This window comes from Kluyveromyces marxianus, chromosome 2 (assembly GCF_001417885.1).
Source record: "Kluyveromyces marxianus DMKU3-1042 DNA, complete genome, chromosome 2".
In the NCBI taxonomy this organism is placed as follows: domain Eukaryota; kingdom Fungi; phylum Ascomycota; class Saccharomycetes; order Saccharomycetales; family Saccharomycetaceae; genus Kluyveromyces; species Kluyveromyces marxianus.
The window spans coordinates 1,324,043-1,340,878 of record NC_036026.1 but is presented as its reverse complement, the minus strand read 5'-3'; the positions used below and the strand labels follow the sequence as shown (position 1 = coordinate 1,340,878).

Below are 16,836 nucleotides of genomic sequence, written 5' to 3'. Positions count from 1 at the left end.
TATGTGTAAAAACATAACAATTCTACCTAAAGAATTCCTCTGGTAACTTGAAAGGTACACCAATGGTGTCTGCAAATGCCTTATCACTGTCACTAAAGTCGTTGGGCCTACCAGCTGCGTCACCGCAATAAAATGACACGCTGATGGAATCAGCGCCATCTCCAGCATCTTTAATGAACTCGTCGAACATTCCACGATTTGGTTTCCTCATAATATCAAACAATTCGGGGGTTATGATTCTCCCGTCAATTATTTTCTGTTTTGTCGCTGTATCGGTATTGTTCTTCGTTATCTTGTTTACTTTATTCGATGATTTTGTTGACTTTGTCTTACCAAACAATGATGCTGGCTTCTTAGTAGCACAATATATCCAAATTCGGTCACAAAGATTAGAATCAATATCCGATATGTGTTTCAGTATCTTATTAATTTTATCTACATGTTTTATGCAACTCTTTGTAGTCTTTGGTTCGCTAACAACTCCACCTTGGTTAGAGAAAAGTACGAAATGCAAGTCGGGGGAAGCGTTCAAATAATTGGACAGTTTTTCTAAGGTATCTATTTCTCCATATTTCATGAATAGCCAGTCATCAGACGTTCTGCTAAACCTTCCTTGAACAGGCTTTATAATTGTGTGATCGAGATCAAAGGAAATTACCTTCTTGACGGCTGTTGGGTTCTTTGGTATCCATTTTATTAGATGTGGAAGCACTGATAATTTGTGAGATGATTGAGACATCCAGTGGAAGCCTTTCTGTTCAGCTTATAATATTTAATATTGCTGTTTATATTCTCTCTGTACGATGAGACTCATGGTATTTGCGAATAGTAAATGAATGGCTATAGATTTTATTATTGAACAGAAAGAAATCGGAAGCGTAACAAGTATATCACTGTCTCTTTTTCTAAGAGCTCAAAACAATAGAAAGTTTAGGACATTATCAGTCACTACATTGAAATACGGATATGTCATTCGGCAGAAGGACATGGGACCGTGAAGAATACGCTGCCCAATCTTTAAATTCATCTGATAGAAAATCGCATCTATCGTCATTGGATGAAGAACAATTGAAGGTATTAAAGGATAGATATACAAATTTCAACAAACTCTTAGAATATAATGAAAGAGATTTGAACAAAAGGACTTTGTCTGCAGCGTTAAGCGAACATAAAAAGGGGAAGCAATTCGGTTTTTATTGTGAACTCTGTGATTTAACATTTAAGGATACACTACAGTTTGTAAATCATTTGAATCATAAAACACACTCCATTAAATTCGAAAGTGTATTTAATGAGCCACTATTGACAGATACAAGGGACAATGACTTAGTTCCAGTAAATGAGGTACGATCACAGTTTCATAAGTCGGTTGCAGTTTTTATTAAAAATAACACTCTTCCTTCACGTAGGTTGAATATAACAAAGAAACCGAAAATTGCATCTTCTAAACGGAATGAAGAAGTGCAAAAGACAAACTCTGAAATTGAGAATGTAATGGGTTTCCGACAGTTTACAAGCACAAAAAAATGACATATATTTGCTTAGTAGTCTTGATATTATATATATATATATATATATATATATGGATAAATATATGTGCATGTGTGTTTTATTTACAAACTATTAACAAGGATACGATAGCGTCACTAACCTGTATATTCAGACTGTGTCCACTTTGTTAACTGTTTTAAAGTATTGGGAGACCTCGTCATCGGAGGAGGATTTAGGAACAATCACCTTATCGATAACAGAGACTTCATTTTCAAATTTGATAGCATCCTTGATGTTCTCTGGGAAGTCTAATAAATACACGGTATCGCCCTTTTTACAATTGTCTCTCATGTATCTGCCTATTATCTCAACATTTAGACCTTTTGGTAAGTGTTTCATGTACGATTCACCTTCCTTTTCGTATATCTCGTTCAAGAGAGCATAGTACTTGTCATCGCTCTTATTTCTGTAAAATTCAGCGACCTCCGATGGTCTTATAATTTTAGCCTCCTTAGACAGTTTCAATTTCTTCAAAGGTGTCCCACTGCGTATACAATGTAAATCTAAGTCCTCTTGTCCAAAGATAGCCACTCTTCTTCTCAAGCCACTCATAACAGTATCAAATTCTGATGGTGTGAAAGTAGTTTTTGGTTTGTTTTGCTCTAAGGATTCCACAGCCTTCACAAAAATAGCTGTACCAACTATACCCACAAGGAAAATGGTCTTGAAACTTGGTGCAGCTTCTGATTTGTCTATGTTGGTAGAAAGCATTCTACGTGCAACTGGAGATCTTAAGCATCTTGGGAGCGTACGAGCAAACATTCCTTGTTATTTCAGATATTAGAATAGAAACTAGCTGTTCGACTGTATGTATGTACCTTGCGAACTTACTTAAATGATTCTCTGCAACCACACTTAACTACCTAAACCGGAGAATATTAAACAGCTTTAAGTTAATGAAGTGTTGATCTTCAAAGGATTTCTCGGAAATATAAAGAAAACAGACTTTACATAAAAGAGAGAAAAGGCACTAAAAGAAAAAGAACAGAAGAAAGATCCTGATCAAGGCTTAATTGATCTTGATCATATATCAATCCAGTAGCCACAAGTCGCTAGAGTTAAATGGGCAGAGTGCACAGAAAAAAAGTCATCGTTATTGTATATAGTGGTTGTATTTTTATAGAGACTTTAGGTTGTTAACTATGTGGTGTACTGATTTAAACTAGCATCCAAAATTTTTTTTAATCAATGCATATAACGAAGCACAATTGAAAGACTCGAATCTACTAGTGACGGGTTGAAGTAAGAGTTTTGTTGAGTTTGTTCCCATCTGTGTAGGCCTGGTGTCATAGCAGCGACAATGTCATTAGTTAACTTGGGTAATGTGTGTGCGCATTTACAAAATTGCTCTCGTGCAAGAGTTGGATTAACTGCTATTCCATATACAAAACTACATTTGAACTTCGCTTACAATTTGTACAAGAATGGGTTCTTGTCTAGTTTACAACGGGGTTCTACTAAAGGTCCAGACATCACACCTGTGGAGGTAACACCAGATAACATATCTACAAGAAAGTTATGGTTGGGTCTAAAATACAGAGAGAACAAACCAGTTATTTCAAGTTGCAGATTGATATCAAAACCAAGTTTAAAAATCAACCTGGATCCACATGATATGAGGAAGCTATGTTCTGGTAATTCTGTCAGATTGGTTAAGCCTTTAGCTCCAGGTGAACTTATCCTTGTGAGATGTGGGAATGAGATCATGGATATTAATGATGCCATTGCCAAGAAGCTTGGTGGTGAATTATTGTGCAGGATCAGATAAAGAGTAATACCTTCTGCATTCAATTTCTCTCAACTGCATGAATCGAAGGGTTTGTTGTGGTTAGTTTCATCATAACTCGACTAGGAAATATAAGCCTAATCTTTAAACTTTTTGATTTCGACGGCTCAAGCACTTAAGTCCATTCCTCAAGAATTATTTCTGCACCGATTTTCATGTATATAGATAGCTGTTATTGGTTTCGAGAATTTGCACCTTTATTTCTTCAGCACTGGTCGTTATGGATTGGATTACTGAATATACATATTGATATATATAATTGTATTCTTTTGTGTATGACAGCAATTTTCTATTCACTATTAAAATTCTACCACTGGACCAACACCAATCGATCTCCAATTGGTCATATCGACATTCCAGTTCTTCCATTTTTCAAGCATTGCTGGATCAACAGCTGTAACTTGGGGCTGTGAGTAAGAAGACTCGAATCTATCCGATGAATGTCTGCTGAAAGAAGAGAAGTTCACTGAAGGCTGTTGAGACACATTGCGCAGCTTTAAGTTTTCAACTTCCTGCTTAGAGGCAACTAATTCTTCTTGTGTAGATTTTAATTGTGTATCTTTTTCATTAACCTCGGACTTTAAGAGGGTTATTTGCTCTTGAAGCTCTTCGATGGTACTTTCTTGATCGATATTTATAAACTTCAGTTTTTTAATCTGATCTTTTAGCTTAGACACCTCTTCCTGTAATTGCTCAACTTCGTCTGCATTTTTCTTCTCCTCGATAGTTGCTAAAAAGTCACCTCCTTCATTGAACAAATCATCGACTTCAGACGTTTCTTCAGCCTTCGATTCTACCTTCTTCTCTTCTACTACCACTGGTTCTTCATTCTCCTTCGATTCAGACTCAGTAACTTCGACAGTCTTCTCCTCTTCAGCTACTACAGGCTCTTCATTCTCCTTTGATTCAGACTCAGTAACTTCGACAGTCTTCTCCTCTTCAGCTACTACAGGCTCTTCATTATCTTTCGATTCAGACTCAGTAACTTCAGTGGAGTTCTCATTTTCAATTGCTTCTTGATCTTCCTTTGGTTCAATATCTGTCACAGGGGTTTCTTCGGTTGTCTCGACCTCTGGTGTGTTCTCTTGTGTGGTGGCTGGAGTGTTCTCTTCAGTCAATGCCTTTTCCTTCTTCTTCTTATTCTTCTTGTTCTTATTCTTCTTCTTCAACTCCTCTACCCTCTTTTTAGCTTCCTCCAGTTTTCTAGCTCTTTCTTCCTCTGGTGTAAGCTCCGACATATCTTTCTCCAATGTTGTATTTGCTCTAATTACTGTTTAGATGCTGAAATACACACCTTAGGTTACTATTCTTAACAATTCTGCAACTCTTCCTTCTCACCAAGTTTGGGTTACGAGCCTTTTTCTATTTTGATTCAGTCTTGTTAAATGACAGTTCAATGCATGAAAAGGGAGAATACAAATGAAAATTTATATTATGGTTCCTGCTATTCTGAGCTAGTGTTATTGATTATAACTAAGGGATATGTTATCGGTTCAAACCCATAACCAAGAAACGCTACATTGTCGAAAGAGGTTCTGCGAGAGGTTCATAACTATATAGATATATTGGGCACGTGATATATATCAACACCGTGTATAATGATTTATGCTTTACTGCATGTGTATGAGATGAAGGTTCCCTTCTTTATAGAACGAATTATTCTACGAATTTAACAGAAGTGGAGTGGCGAAAAGAAAAATTGATATAATTTGGGTTCTGCATTGATTCAATTAGAACGAATATAAATCAAGTCGATACACCTGAGAAAAATGGACTTAACAGTAGAACCAAGTTTGGAATCTTTGATTACCTCAACCACCCATAGATGGATCTTTGTTGGAGGTAAAGGTGGTGTTGGTAAGACCACGTCATCTTGTTCTATTGCCATTCAAATGGCATTGGCTCAACCAAACAAACAATTCCTTTTGATTTCCACAGATCCTGCACATAACTTAAGTGATGCTTTCGGTGAGAAGTTTGGTAAGGACGCCAGAAAAGTTACCGGCATGACGAACTTATCTTGTATGGAAATTGATCCATCCGCTGCATTAAAAGATATGAATGACATGGCTGTTGCCAACAGCCAAGGAGGTTCCGGGGAATTTTCTGATCTTCTTCAAGGTGGCGCTTTATCAGAGTTGACAGGGTCAATTCCAGGTATCGATGAAGCTTTATCCTTCATGGAAGTTATGAAACACATTAAAAACCAAGAAAAAGATGAGGGTGACAGTTACGATACTGTGATTTTCGATACAGCTCCAACAGGTCACACTTTAAGATTTTTACAACTACCAACTACATTATCCAAGCTTCTAGAGAAATTTGGTGACATCACTGCAAAGTTGGGACCAATGTTGAACTCTTTTGCTGGAGCCAACAACGTCGATGTTATTGGTAAAATGAACGAGTTGAAGGCCAACGTTGAAAAGATCAAAGAGCAATTCACTGACCCAGATATGACCACTTTTGTGTGTGTTTGTATCAGTGAGTTCTTATCTTTGTACGAAACGGAAAGATTAGTACAAGAATTGATCTCTTACGACATGGATGTTAACTCTATCATTGTTAATCAGCTTCTATTTGCCGAGAATGATGAGGGCGATAGTTGTAGAAGATGTAAGTCAAGATGGAAGATGCAAAAGAAGTACTTGGATCAAATTGACGAATTATACGAGGACTTCCATATCGTTAAAATGCCATTGTGCGCTGGTGAAATCAGAGGCTTAAACAACCTAAAAAAGTTCTCGCAATTCCTAGTTAAGCCTTACGACCCTGTTGCCGACAGCAAAATCATATATCAGCTAGAACAACAGGATTAGATCATCAATTGATAAGTTAACCTTATCTTTGTCGTTATTTTCTGCTTTTAAATACTTTTATCTAGTTCAAAATTATAAATGAGAGCAAAAATCCAATTTTTGAAACCATCTCTATTTATATTAGCCAAGCCTTTTGATTGACCTTGTTTTAAGTATAAGCAGGATGTATATTGTATCTTTACTGCGTTCTAATCTTCGTACAAAACATCTTACAAAGTAAATGTCACGAAGTAAGTTTTTTAAGGTGAAAAAAAAAAAACCACAAAATCTGTTTGATTCTCGGAGAGATAAAAATAATGCTCCAGGGGAGGTTCGAACTCTCGACCTTCAGATTATGAGACTGACGCTCTTCCGACTGAGCTACTGAAGCTGTTTTTGTTGTGAGTATAGTTTTATTATTACTCATGTCTCTGGGATATGGTCTCTTTTTTGCACAATTAGTATAACAGTAAATCTCTTTCTTTAGCGTGTAAAAGTTTAAATATAGTCGACACATGTCATAATATAGCCTACTTAAAATGTGAATTCATAGTATCTGCTTCTTTTTGAGCTTTCAGGAGCCACCTTTCTATCAACCTATCATATTCTTGTTGAAGTTTCTCCAAGCGTTCTTGCAGAAGATTACTCTCGATATTCGCACTCAAAAGTTCATCATTCAACCGTTCTGTGTCTCTGTTTTTTAACTTCAGTATGTCCTTCAATTTATACACTTCTTCGTCCCGTAATTTTAAATAGTCCTTCAAGTTTTTGATACTTGATTCCTTCACATTTGTGTCTCCCTCGCCGGCTTTTTCAAGTTTCGGTACCAAAGGAACTTCTTCGAATAACTGTGAAAACCTTTTGTCTACCAAGTCCCTAGCCCTAATACTTTCTAGTAATTCATATTCCATCTTTTTCCTATTGGATCTTTTTACCTGTACGGCTTTTCTTGACAATGCTTTTCATCAAATGTCGATTTGGAGATGTTGTTATGTGCAAATTGTATATTATATATTTATATGCAATTTCCCTAAATTCTTAACAAATAAGGTTTAGAGCCTTTGATAAATATCGAAAGTTCAAGAAACAAAAAAGTGTAAATAGTGCAGCAGACTATTGGTAGGGATTTTCGTTCACTAAAATTTCACTTTTGAACGCTCTATTTTACAGCAAATATCCCACAGATTTGGTTCTGATTTTTGTTTACCCATCCATGCTCACTATCTGAATTTCGATTTACTTCTTTATTACATATAACCTTGATTCTCATTCATCATACAACATGTCTGACCAAACAGGATCTACAGGGACTGAAGGACAGAGTTTTTGGCAAAGATGGATTTCGGGTCCGCCTGAAACTCAGAATCATCAATCGAGCAGTGATTCGTCATCGTTGGAGCAGCACGATGAAGGATTTTTGAAGCGGTACATGCCTACATGGTTCTTCGCTCAAGAAAACATACAAATAACGGACAAGACTTCTTACCATCAGCTCACTAAGAAACAAGTAAAGATATTGGAGAACGAAGCAGAACAAAGCATACTCAAAGGCCACGACACTTGGTGTTGGTTTAACCAGACAATGAATTCCAAGAATCTTGATATGGATGGCGTGTTGTCAGTGTTTAACACTGGTAGCGCAACTTGTCCACTTCCGCTTGTAAAATATCCTTTATTGCTACCGAGTAGCTCTAAGAAAGTCATGCTCAAAAACTCGATGATAATACCTGGCGTAGCGCCTACGGAATATTTGCATGAACTACCATTGAAAACTAAACTAGCAAACGCTGTGAAAAATCATTACAATTTCCCTTGCGAAAAGCACATGTACCTGAAGCAGCACTTGCAAAATAGTTTTGAGGATGCTAGTAACATAATTGTGATATCATTACATGGCTTTTTGCCTGATAAATATGAAAAAGCGACGGTCGGCCATCTCCCATCATCTTTGCACCTCAATAGTGAAATGTTGAAAGCATTACTGCCCTTGGAACCGCAAAGAGTGTCAACTTTTTCAATCGAATGTCCTTTGGACGTTAAACACACCTCTACTGTTCTAAATGAGGTCGTTTCTCTATTGAGAAACTGGAATCACATATTTTGTGATTGTACTCGCATTTTTATTATTGGCACATATCATAGTGTCCCTTTATCCTTTTTCTTAGCTCAGTCAATATTAAATGATTTTGGATTAACTAAGTTAAAATCTATAGGGATCTTGGGGATTGATTCATGCCTACAGGGCTATCAGTTTTGGGATCATTCTGCAGAAATAACACCTCAAAGTATGGAAAACCCAAGTTTTCAACAAGCCAAAGAAAAGGGATTATTTGATGGCTCCTCCAAATTACAGCAGGAAGTTCTCTCTAGTATCAGAAACTACCGAGATCCTGGCTCAGATGAAAGTAAAGAGGTATTACGTGTTCTTGATGAACTGTTGTTTCATCACCCCCACATACGAGTAACGTTACTAGGTAAGCTATACCACAACTTTTTAACAATCTCACAATCCTTGGCCATTGATTATATCCACCCATTAATACAACGTAGGTTGTGGTGTGATGGGAATAATATGAACCTAGGGTATAGGTCTCTTAAGGAAGTTTTACCTAATAAAACAATTGACAAGTTAAATCAAGAGTTTAAAGTTCCTATTCCTAAAGAACGGGAATTTGAAGTGACTTTAATAAATAACCTTCTACTCGCATTAAATTTAGGTCATACAGAATTTATTCCCTTGATGAAAGAGCTAGGTCCTTTCTTCATATCGAGATCGTTTAACGAGTTTACATGTCCTGGTCCATTGAAAAAACAGTTGCAAGGTGAATTGAAATCATGGCTTCAAGAAAGAGACTCCAAATGGAAGGATTTGTTACCAAGTAATTCAAATGAAGATGAACTACTACCACAAGATATTAACACTTACTCAGAGGCGTTTGATTATATTTATTATAGGTCACAGAGATTCCCGGATCAAATCTCATTGAAAACTAGTATATATGACGATACGTCAATATATGAAGGGTTTGTTTATGACACATTATTAACTGCAAATCTCCAAGCTCCAAAGCACCTAGTTATTCACCATGCTGGTAATGGTAAAGTATTCAATAGAATTAATGAATATAATGTTGTTTGGAATTTTCACGAAGCAATGGGTGCCTTTCTTCAAATAAGGAATTTACCTTCAAATATAGCCGATCCATCAATAACAGCCATGATCGCAGCTGATAATATGAAAAATCATTGGTTTTCGCCAACTAAAGCATCTTTCCCAAAATCGCAAACCGAGGCTTACAACAGACTTAACGAAATTTGGCAAACCTATCAAACCTGGAATCCAAGCACTACTGGTTTGAGACAACTGAAAAAAGTATTTAGTGTTCTCCAGCTTTATGATTCTGGGCAACAATTACAGAAGGAGGTATCCATTATGTAACGTATACTAAAATTAATGTAATTTGCATCAATATCTTGATAAATGTGGCATCTTATGTTTTCTTTATACTTTATGTTTTTGTTTTTAATCTCTGGAACTCAAAGTTATTTTACTCTTTTAAACAAACATATTTAATTTCACATATTCAAATCCTAAACTTTAAAAACCTACAAGAAACATAAATACTTAAGGTTATGAGAATATACATAATAAAAGGAAGACCAATTAGAAAGCCAGTGACATTCATGCAAATCGACAACTGCAAAATGTCAGAAGCTCCAAAAAGGGTACGTTCAAAATATTACATCATTTATATGACCTTATTTTTATGTGTTATTTACTAACAAACCTATTCATTACATACATTGAATGTAGAAATATTCAGATGAGGAAAACAAACTTGATGTCAAAAGGATCCAACAGTCAAGCCAAACAAGCCAATCAACTGGTACCATTGCTACTCTTTTGAGTTTAATACCGGAAAGGGAACAGATAATCCATATAACAAATTCTCAAAAAATATCAGTTGGAAGAAGCAGATCATGTAATATTACACTTACGGAACCAGATATCTCAACCATTCACGCAGAACTATTCACAATCGAGGTACAACTAAATGGAAATAAAAGAAAGATGATCAATATCATTGATAAAAGTAGAAACGGAACGTTTATCAATGGTGATAGGCTTGTTAAGAAAGATTACGTTCTTAAAAATGGAGATAAAATCGTCTTTGGAAAGAGTTGTTCTTACTTATTCAAGTATGCGCAGTTATCAGAGAACAGTGAAAAAGATCACAATCAAGCAGCACAATCTTCTCAGGGAACTCAAAGGAACGACTATGATGGGGTTTTCAGAAAACCTCTGTTCAGCAGTCAAAATACATCAAAGAAAATGGTGCGAAAGGATCAGCCCAGATCTTTCTTTGATAAGTATATCGCTGGGGCTGAATTGGGAACAGGTCACTATGCAGTTGTTAAAGAAGCGAAAAACAAACAAACGGGCGAGACAGTTGCCGTTAAAATATTTCACCCTCAACAAAATGATGATGATAAACGAACCAAAAAGTTTACAGAAGAGACAAAAATTCTTCTTTCTGTACAGCACCCGAACATTGTTAAACTTATAGATAGATTCGTGGAACCTGTTAGTAAGACCCAAATCCAGACCTATTTAGTCTTGGAAAAGATAAATGATGGTGAACTTTTTGAAAGAATCGTGAAGAAAACCCATCTTCGTGAAGATGAGACCAAGGCATTATTCAAGCAACTACTGAGTGGTTTACAATATCTTCATGACAGAAATATTATCCATAGAGATATCAAACCAGAAAATATCCTCTTAAGTATAACAAAGAGAAAATCTGCCGATGAAATAGCATTGGGCCCTTGGGACGACGATGAGATTGATATTCAAGTCAAAATAGCTGATTTTGGATTGGCGAAATTTACAGGAGAAATGAAGTTCACAAACACATTATGCGGTACTCCCTCATATGTTGCCCCGGAGGTTCTTTCTAAAACAGGATATACATCAAGAGTTGATATGTGGAGTGCAGGGGTTTTACTCTATGTTTGTCTCTGTGGATTTCCGCCTTTTAGCGAACAATTAGCCCCACCAAACATGAAAGAACAAATATTACAAGGGAAATTTGCATTTTATTCACCTTATTGGGATAATATAGATGATTGTGTTCTACATTTAATCTCAAATCTTCTTGTAGTTAACCCAGCGAGACGCTTTTCAGTAGAGGATGCACTAAACCATCCATGGTTTACATCTAAACAGGAACTCGAATTTGAGAATGAAATCCTACGTTCACAAACAGCACCAGAAAAAGTCCCTAAGACGTTTTCAGAATTGTCTAATCTTCAAAATAAATAATGTTTTCATGCTAATAAACTTTCATTAAACAACGTATATAAGTACCAATTTCACCATTTACTCAATTCTATAGCCTTTTCTTGAAGCTCCTTTTTAGCTTTAACTCTCATGTAAAATATATCACAATTTTTGTTGGAGCATAAAACTTCATTATGCAAAGAGCCAGAGCAGCGCTGACATTGTGTCCAAAGTCTTGAAAAGCGTTCTTCTAAGGTTCTGACATCATATAAAGCTTTCAGATAAAGCTCACCGGATCTTGAAAGACAGTCGTTACATAATGGACCTTCTCCTTTGCGTAAAACACCTTTACAACCCTTACAAGTTTCAACTTTCTTGACAAAACTCATCAAGCCACCTTTCTGCTTAGAAGCTAATCCAACAGGACCACTTTGACGTTTAATAGACTTTACAATAAACATAGAGTTTGCTTGTTTTTCACCTATAATTGGTGCAATTATACTAATTATTGGATTTTGCAACTGATTCGTTAGGTAGTACATCGAGTCGAGTTGAATATTTTGTTCTAAAACATACAGTGGATCTTCTGCTCTGTTGAAAAGTTTATCATTACCACCAATAATAACATAATCAACACGATCACCTACGTTTGGGCCCACTCCATCTCTTTTCTTCATACGTTCTGCAAGTACAGCATGTGGTTGTGGATTGGTATAATTGGGCGCCAACGTTTTAGATATAATCAATTTTGATATATCACAACGATTCTGCAATATATCATCAATAGTCTCCCTAATAAATTGCAAGGCACCTTCGACATTTCTATCAATCAAAATCTTCCTCAAAACCTTGTTCATAACTATCGAAACAAGCGGACATGAGTCTCGACGAACAGATGCTAGACCTTTTTGGTCTAGTTTATCATATTTTTCGGGATTTGTCCAGTATAAACCTGCATATCTCTTTTTGTTAATCAATAAGTATGGGAAATAAACTTTCTCGAACTCTAACTTTATTGGATTTTTGAACAATCCTGAAACGTAATCTGCAGCCTCGGCCCCTAATTTCATTGATTCTTCTAAATTGGTAGTACCGAATTTTACCATAACGGAATCAGTATCACCGTAAACAACAACGGCGTCATGTGTTGCTCCATTTTTGATGCTATATTTTTCCTCAACAGCGTTCTTCGTTGCCTCAATCATAGTACGCCCAAATGCAGTGACAGAAGATGATATAGCTAAACATGGTAACTTACCGACAGTAGCACCAGTGAACCCATAAACTGAATTGGCAGAAATTTTCAATGCTAATTGTCTACCGTTAAGAACATCTCTTTTAAAGGGATCTGTTTCATTCTTCAAATCACGCTTGGCCTTTTTTCTAGCACTAAGCAATTCGTCTAAAATCTCCGGTAGGACACCCTTTCTCACTTTTTGGGTGACGAAAATGTCGTTATTAGGTGTTACAATATAATCATCATTTTCCTTCAAATTGAGTCTTTTTACTGTGGATCTATCACAGAGAGTGGTATAACAAAGGTTGTGTGCCATCATAATACTAGGATATAGAGAGCTGAAATCTAATGTTGCAATAGGGACATCATAATAGCCTCTCTTCGGCTCAATAACGGTAGCACCTTCGTATTGCTCTTCAGACCCTTGAGAACCCATATTTGGAATCACTGTTTCAATCTGTAGACACTTTCTGAAAAGTTGTGAAATAACCTTGATTTGTTGTCCACGAGACAACAAATACATAAATGGAACACCTGTGACCCTAGACATCTCTGTATAGTTAACCAAAGCCATAAGTTTTTCCATAAGTCTCAGTGGAAGATACGCGTCTTTTAAACAGTACACAGCCAACCTTCTTCTTGTCTCACTATCACCATTTTGAAGTGATGTAATGATGCTATGATGAACATCTTCCTTCTGTTCACCCAAAAAGTGAGCTGAAACAGAATTTAAAGTGTAAGATCTTAGCTTGTACTCTCTTTGAACAAACTGAAGTAAATCTAATTGCAACCGTCCGTCAATATTAACGTTCTTAGATTCTCTAGTACCATAAGCTTTAGAGGAGAACGTGGAAGATTTGATTTCTTGTTTCACATTGGATAGTCTTCCAAAATAAGGGAATGAATGCACCCCCAGGGCTGCTGCTCTATCGAGAAGATAAGGAAAATCGAAATTTGTAGTATTGTAACCAATAATAACATCAGGATCGACTTCTACGATAAAGTCACGCCAATGTTTAAGCATATCTGATTCTTGCTCATGCTCGAAGATCTGCGATCCTGTGATAGGAGAACATGTGTTCACCGTGAACACGTTTCTAATGAAGGGTTTAGGAGCACCAGCGATACTGACAACGTTTGCAATCTGAATGACAGCATCATGCTCAGGTTCTGGGAAAATGCCAGGTCTACCAGCACATTCTATATCAAACGACATGATTCTTAATGGTGCATTATGCGACCAATCGCCTTCAGCTGGGTGGGAAATCAAATCTTTGTAGTTGATGTTAACCTCGAATTGACATGTAGACACTCTTTGATCCTGAGGGACCATTATGTACTTGGAAGCTGGTAGAGTGATCCAAGACATTCCTACGATGCCGCAATCAATCATTAATCGAAGGGTATAAGCGATGTTATCATAAGTCGTGCATCCGCCGACAAACCACTTATCATTGGGCTGGATGTACCCCTTTTCAAAGCCAGTCCTTATCTTATTCAACATGTTTGGATTCTTAACGAATATTTGTAGAAAGGGTATTTTAGCATCACCAGAGAACCCCCAAATACTTTGCTTTGACACTATTTTGATGCTGTCCACATTATTTTCGAAATGCTCATTCAAGTACTGCACTAGCGTCGCCACATCCGTCTGCTGGAACCCCAGAGGTGCTGGCACGTACAGATAGTGCTTAAAACCGGTAACGTTACAGAGAATGGAGTTACCATGATCCGTGACACCGAAAAACCGCGTCACAACATTGGTATTCGAATCGTATTGGCCAGGAAGAATCGCCTGTTCTGCATCTAGCTGCTGGAAAGATATGTCTGACAAATTCGGATCGAAATCGTCAGGAATCGGTTTCCTGCACCAAAGATTAGTCTGGCCCTTCTCAGTTTCTATCACGGATTCGTGCTCCATCTGAGAGAGTTCTTCTTCAAAAGCAGTCGGGTTTCCACTACCAGCAGTCTCACTTACTTTAGACGACTTGTAGCCTGCAACATTCTGTTTCTTGAATTTATCTGTTGGAATAATCTCGATTGTAGAAACCGGTTCGCTCAATGCTGAGCGATCAAACGATTGCGTTCTTTGCTTCTTAATGTCCTGGAACGCATCTTCCAGCGTCTCAACATCGCGAGGTCTGGTAATACCGGTAGTCATTGTAACTGCAAGTGCGAATAAATGACACAGGCACGCACACAATATAATATAGACTTCTTGCTAGCGCCTGGTTCCCCTAGACCTTGTGCTTCTTGAACGCAAATGTAATATGTAATATATAGCTATTTCACATATTGGGGATTCATTTAAAATAAATCTAAAGAGATGAGCTAGCTAGCTAGGTGTATGTGCGGACATACAGTAAGGACTAAGAAAATCCAAAAAATCCAAAAATCCAAAAAACGAAAACGAAAACCGCAACACACACACGGGACGCGTTACGCGTATGGTCACGTGCAAAACACGTTACCAGCCCAGCCGTGTGGTTTTTTTTTTTTTTTTTTTTTTTTTTTTTTTTTGTTTTGGTTTCGTTTTGGTTTTCTTCCCTTTTCTGTTTCTATTGTGCGAATTGTGCGGAAAAAATGATGTGGATCCCATGGCACTGTTTTTTTGTTTTTTTTTCGCACGAAAACCAAAGCCCAGTTCTAACGGGCGAAAAAATTGCAAGATCGCTGTTATCGATATGGAATGTGAATGTATGCAGTATTTTTTTTTTTTTTTTTTTATTTGGCTTTTTGGTTTTTTCCAACTGAAGGTAACTGTGGTTTTTTTTTTTTTTTTTTATTTTAAATTTTTGGCTTGTCAGTTTGCATGGCTAGCATTAAAATACTAAAATTGTGAACGAGAGGAAAGTTTGGAGATTTAGTGTTAGCGATGGCAAGGATTATTTGCGGAACAAAAGAAGGCCAGAGTAGATTAAGGGCATGAATTGAACGGCAAAGATCAGGCTGGTTTATGTTCTTTTGCTTTGGTAAGATTTGAGTTTAGGAAAAGTGAGAAGAAAGCGTTCGTATTTAGGGAACAAGTTAGGAAACCTGGACATTTTACGAGCAAGTTTAGAAGTATTAGATAGAAGACGAAAGAAGAGACAGGTCATTAGCAGAGGCTAGATAATATTATTATTTCCAGAGAGCTGGAGTTCTTCGATTTTGGGCAGAAAAACAACCATACAGTGAACTAGGAAACATCAGATTACAAATAATTACAGGGAAATGTCATCATCATCGTCGTCGGAATATACAGAGGAACAGGAGAAGATCACGCTTGATATCCTTTCCAAGGACAAGCACGAGTTCTACGAAATGCTAAATGTGGAGCGGACGGCATCGGAAAATGACATAAAAAAGGCGTACAGGAAACTGGCGATCAAACTACACCCCGATAAGAACAGACACCCGAGGGCGAGCGAAGCTTTCAAGAAGATAAATCGGGCGTTTGAGGTTCTATCGGATGACTCCAAGAGAAGGATATTTGACCAACTGGGGTATGATCCAGATGACCGAGCTGCTGCACAAGAATCTTACAGAGGAGGAGGAGGTCCTGGTGGCAGTAATAGCAGTGCTACAGGGCCCAGGTTCCGTGGGCCCCCAAGTTTCGATGGATCATTCGGGGCTCCAGAGGATATATTCGAGTTTCTCTTTAGAGGAGGTGGCCCAGGAAATCAGTTTGGTGCATCTCCGTTCGGGGGCGCCTTCAATGGTCCATTCGGTGCTCCCTTCGGGCATGGCGGAGGAGGTGCGACATATACATTTGGAGGCCCTGGCGGCTTCAAAGTATATACAAATTATGATTCGCCTTTTGCAAGAAGGGCTCCTCGTCCACAACCCCGCCGTAACGATGACCCAGGCGAAAGGAAAGAGGAGCCTAATACACAGTTGATGATGCTTATAGCACCATTCTTGATAATAATTCTTTTGAATTTGCTGGAAAGGTTGTTGCTTGGATAGAAAGCTTAAACCCAATACAACAATTTCCCATTGTCATAGTACTAGTAAAATTCTATCGAAATATATTACAAACCTAATACTTATTTTAAACATAATGAATAAAAAAAATTAGACACAAGTTAAAGATCACCACCCACAACTGAGAGACTTTATAATCATACTCGCTACCTAACGAAAAATGGAAAAATATAAAAAAAAACAAAATAAACAGACATGGAGAACAGTTAGAGATTGA

The 16,836-nt window shown here is 37.3% G+C and overlaps 11 protein-coding genes and 1 non-coding gene across 12 annotated transcripts; 6 read left to right on the top strand and 6 right to left on the bottom strand.

Moving 5' to 3' along the window:
- Positions 1-22: 22 nt before the first annotated feature.
- On the bottom strand, positions 23-739 carry TPP1 (polynucleotide 3'-phosphatase; the record flags this gene model as incomplete). The annotated part of the gene is made up of 1 exon (XM_022818289.1): positions 23-739. The coding sequence occupies one exon, from the start codon at positions 737-739 to the stop codon at positions 23-25; it is 717 nt and encodes a 238-aa protein (XP_022674971.1).
- A 227-nt stretch (positions 740-966) lies between these two features.
- Positions 967-1,530, top strand: SNU23 (U4/U6-U5 snRNP complex subunit SNU23; the record flags this gene model as incomplete). Its single annotated transcript, XM_022818288.1, has 1 exon — positions 967-1,530. One exon carries the CDS (start codon positions 967-969, stop codon positions 1,528-1,530), a length of 564 nt encoding a protein of 187 aa, XP_022674970.1.
- A 129-nt stretch (positions 1,531-1,659) lies between these two features.
- AIM36 (Aim36p) lies at positions 1,660-2,313 on the bottom strand (the record flags this gene model as incomplete). Its single annotated transcript, XM_022818287.1, has 1 exon — positions 1,660-2,313. The coding sequence occupies one exon, from the start codon at positions 2,311-2,313 to the stop codon at positions 1,660-1,662; it is 654 nt and encodes a 217-aa protein (XP_022674969.1).
- A 538-nt stretch (positions 2,314-2,851) lies between these two features.
- Positions 2,852-3,319, top strand: MRPS8 (mitochondrial 37S ribosomal protein uS8m MRPS8; the record flags this gene model as incomplete). The annotated part of the gene is made up of 1 exon (XM_022818286.1): positions 2,852-3,319. One exon carries the CDS (start codon positions 2,852-2,854, stop codon positions 3,317-3,319), a length of 468 nt encoding a protein of 155 aa, XP_022674968.1.
- Positions 3,320-3,636: 317 nt separating this feature from the next.
- BUG1 (Bug1p) lies at positions 3,637-4,575 on the bottom strand (the record flags this gene model as incomplete). Its single annotated transcript, XM_022818284.1, has 1 exon — positions 3,637-4,575. One exon carries the CDS (start codon positions 4,573-4,575, stop codon positions 3,637-3,639), a length of 939 nt encoding a protein of 312 aa, XP_022674967.1.
- A 531-nt stretch (positions 4,576-5,106) lies between these two features.
- GET3 (guanine nucleotide exchange factor GET3) lies at positions 5,107-6,156 on the top strand (the record flags this gene model as incomplete). Its single annotated transcript, XM_022818283.1, has 1 exon — positions 5,107-6,156. One exon carries the CDS (start codon positions 5,107-5,109, stop codon positions 6,154-6,156), a length of 1,050 nt encoding a protein of 349 aa, XP_022674966.1.
- Positions 6,157-6,453: 297 nt separating this feature from the next.
- Positions 6,454-6,526, bottom strand: KLMA_R220. The gene has a single exon. It is a non-coding gene; the product is annotated as a tRNA-Met (tRNA).
- Positions 6,527-6,665: 139 nt separating this feature from the next.
- Positions 6,666-7,046, bottom strand: ATG16 (Atg16p; the record flags this gene model as incomplete). Its single annotated transcript, XM_022818282.1, has 1 exon — positions 6,666-7,046. One exon carries the CDS (start codon positions 7,044-7,046, stop codon positions 6,666-6,668), a length of 381 nt encoding a protein of 126 aa, XP_022674965.1.
- Positions 7,047-7,417: 371 nt separating this feature from the next.
- Positions 7,418-9,574, top strand: CVM1 (Cvm1p; the record flags this gene model as incomplete). Its single annotated transcript, XM_022818281.1, has 1 exon — positions 7,418-9,574. The coding sequence occupies one exon, from the start codon at positions 7,418-7,420 to the stop codon at positions 9,572-9,574; it is 2,157 nt and encodes a 718-aa protein (XP_022674964.1).
- A 266-nt stretch (positions 9,575-9,840) lies between these two features.
- DUN1 (serine/threonine protein kinase DUN1) lies at positions 9,841-11,458 on the top strand (the record flags this gene model as incomplete). The annotated part of the gene is made up of 2 exons (XM_022818280.1): positions 9,841-9,861; positions 9,950-11,458. The coding sequence occupies 2 exons, from the start codon at positions 9,841-9,843 to the stop codon at positions 11,456-11,458; spliced, it is 1,530 nt and encodes a 509-aa protein (XP_022674963.1).
- Positions 11,459-11,508: 50 nt separating this feature from the next.
- Positions 11,509-14,814, bottom strand: POL3 (DNA-directed DNA polymerase delta POL3; the record flags this gene model as incomplete). The annotated part of the gene is made up of 1 exon (XM_022818279.1): positions 11,509-14,814. One exon carries the CDS (start codon positions 14,812-14,814, stop codon positions 11,509-11,511), a length of 3,306 nt encoding a protein of 1,101 aa, XP_022674962.1.
- Positions 14,815-15,866: 1,052 nt separating this feature from the next.
- HLJ1 (type I HSP40 co-chaperone HLJ1) lies at positions 15,867-16,601 on the top strand (the record flags this gene model as incomplete). Its single annotated transcript, XM_022818278.1, has 1 exon — positions 15,867-16,601. The coding sequence occupies one exon, from the start codon at positions 15,867-15,869 to the stop codon at positions 16,599-16,601; it is 735 nt and encodes a 244-aa protein (XP_022674961.1).
- Positions 16,602-16,836: the final 235 nt, after the last annotated feature.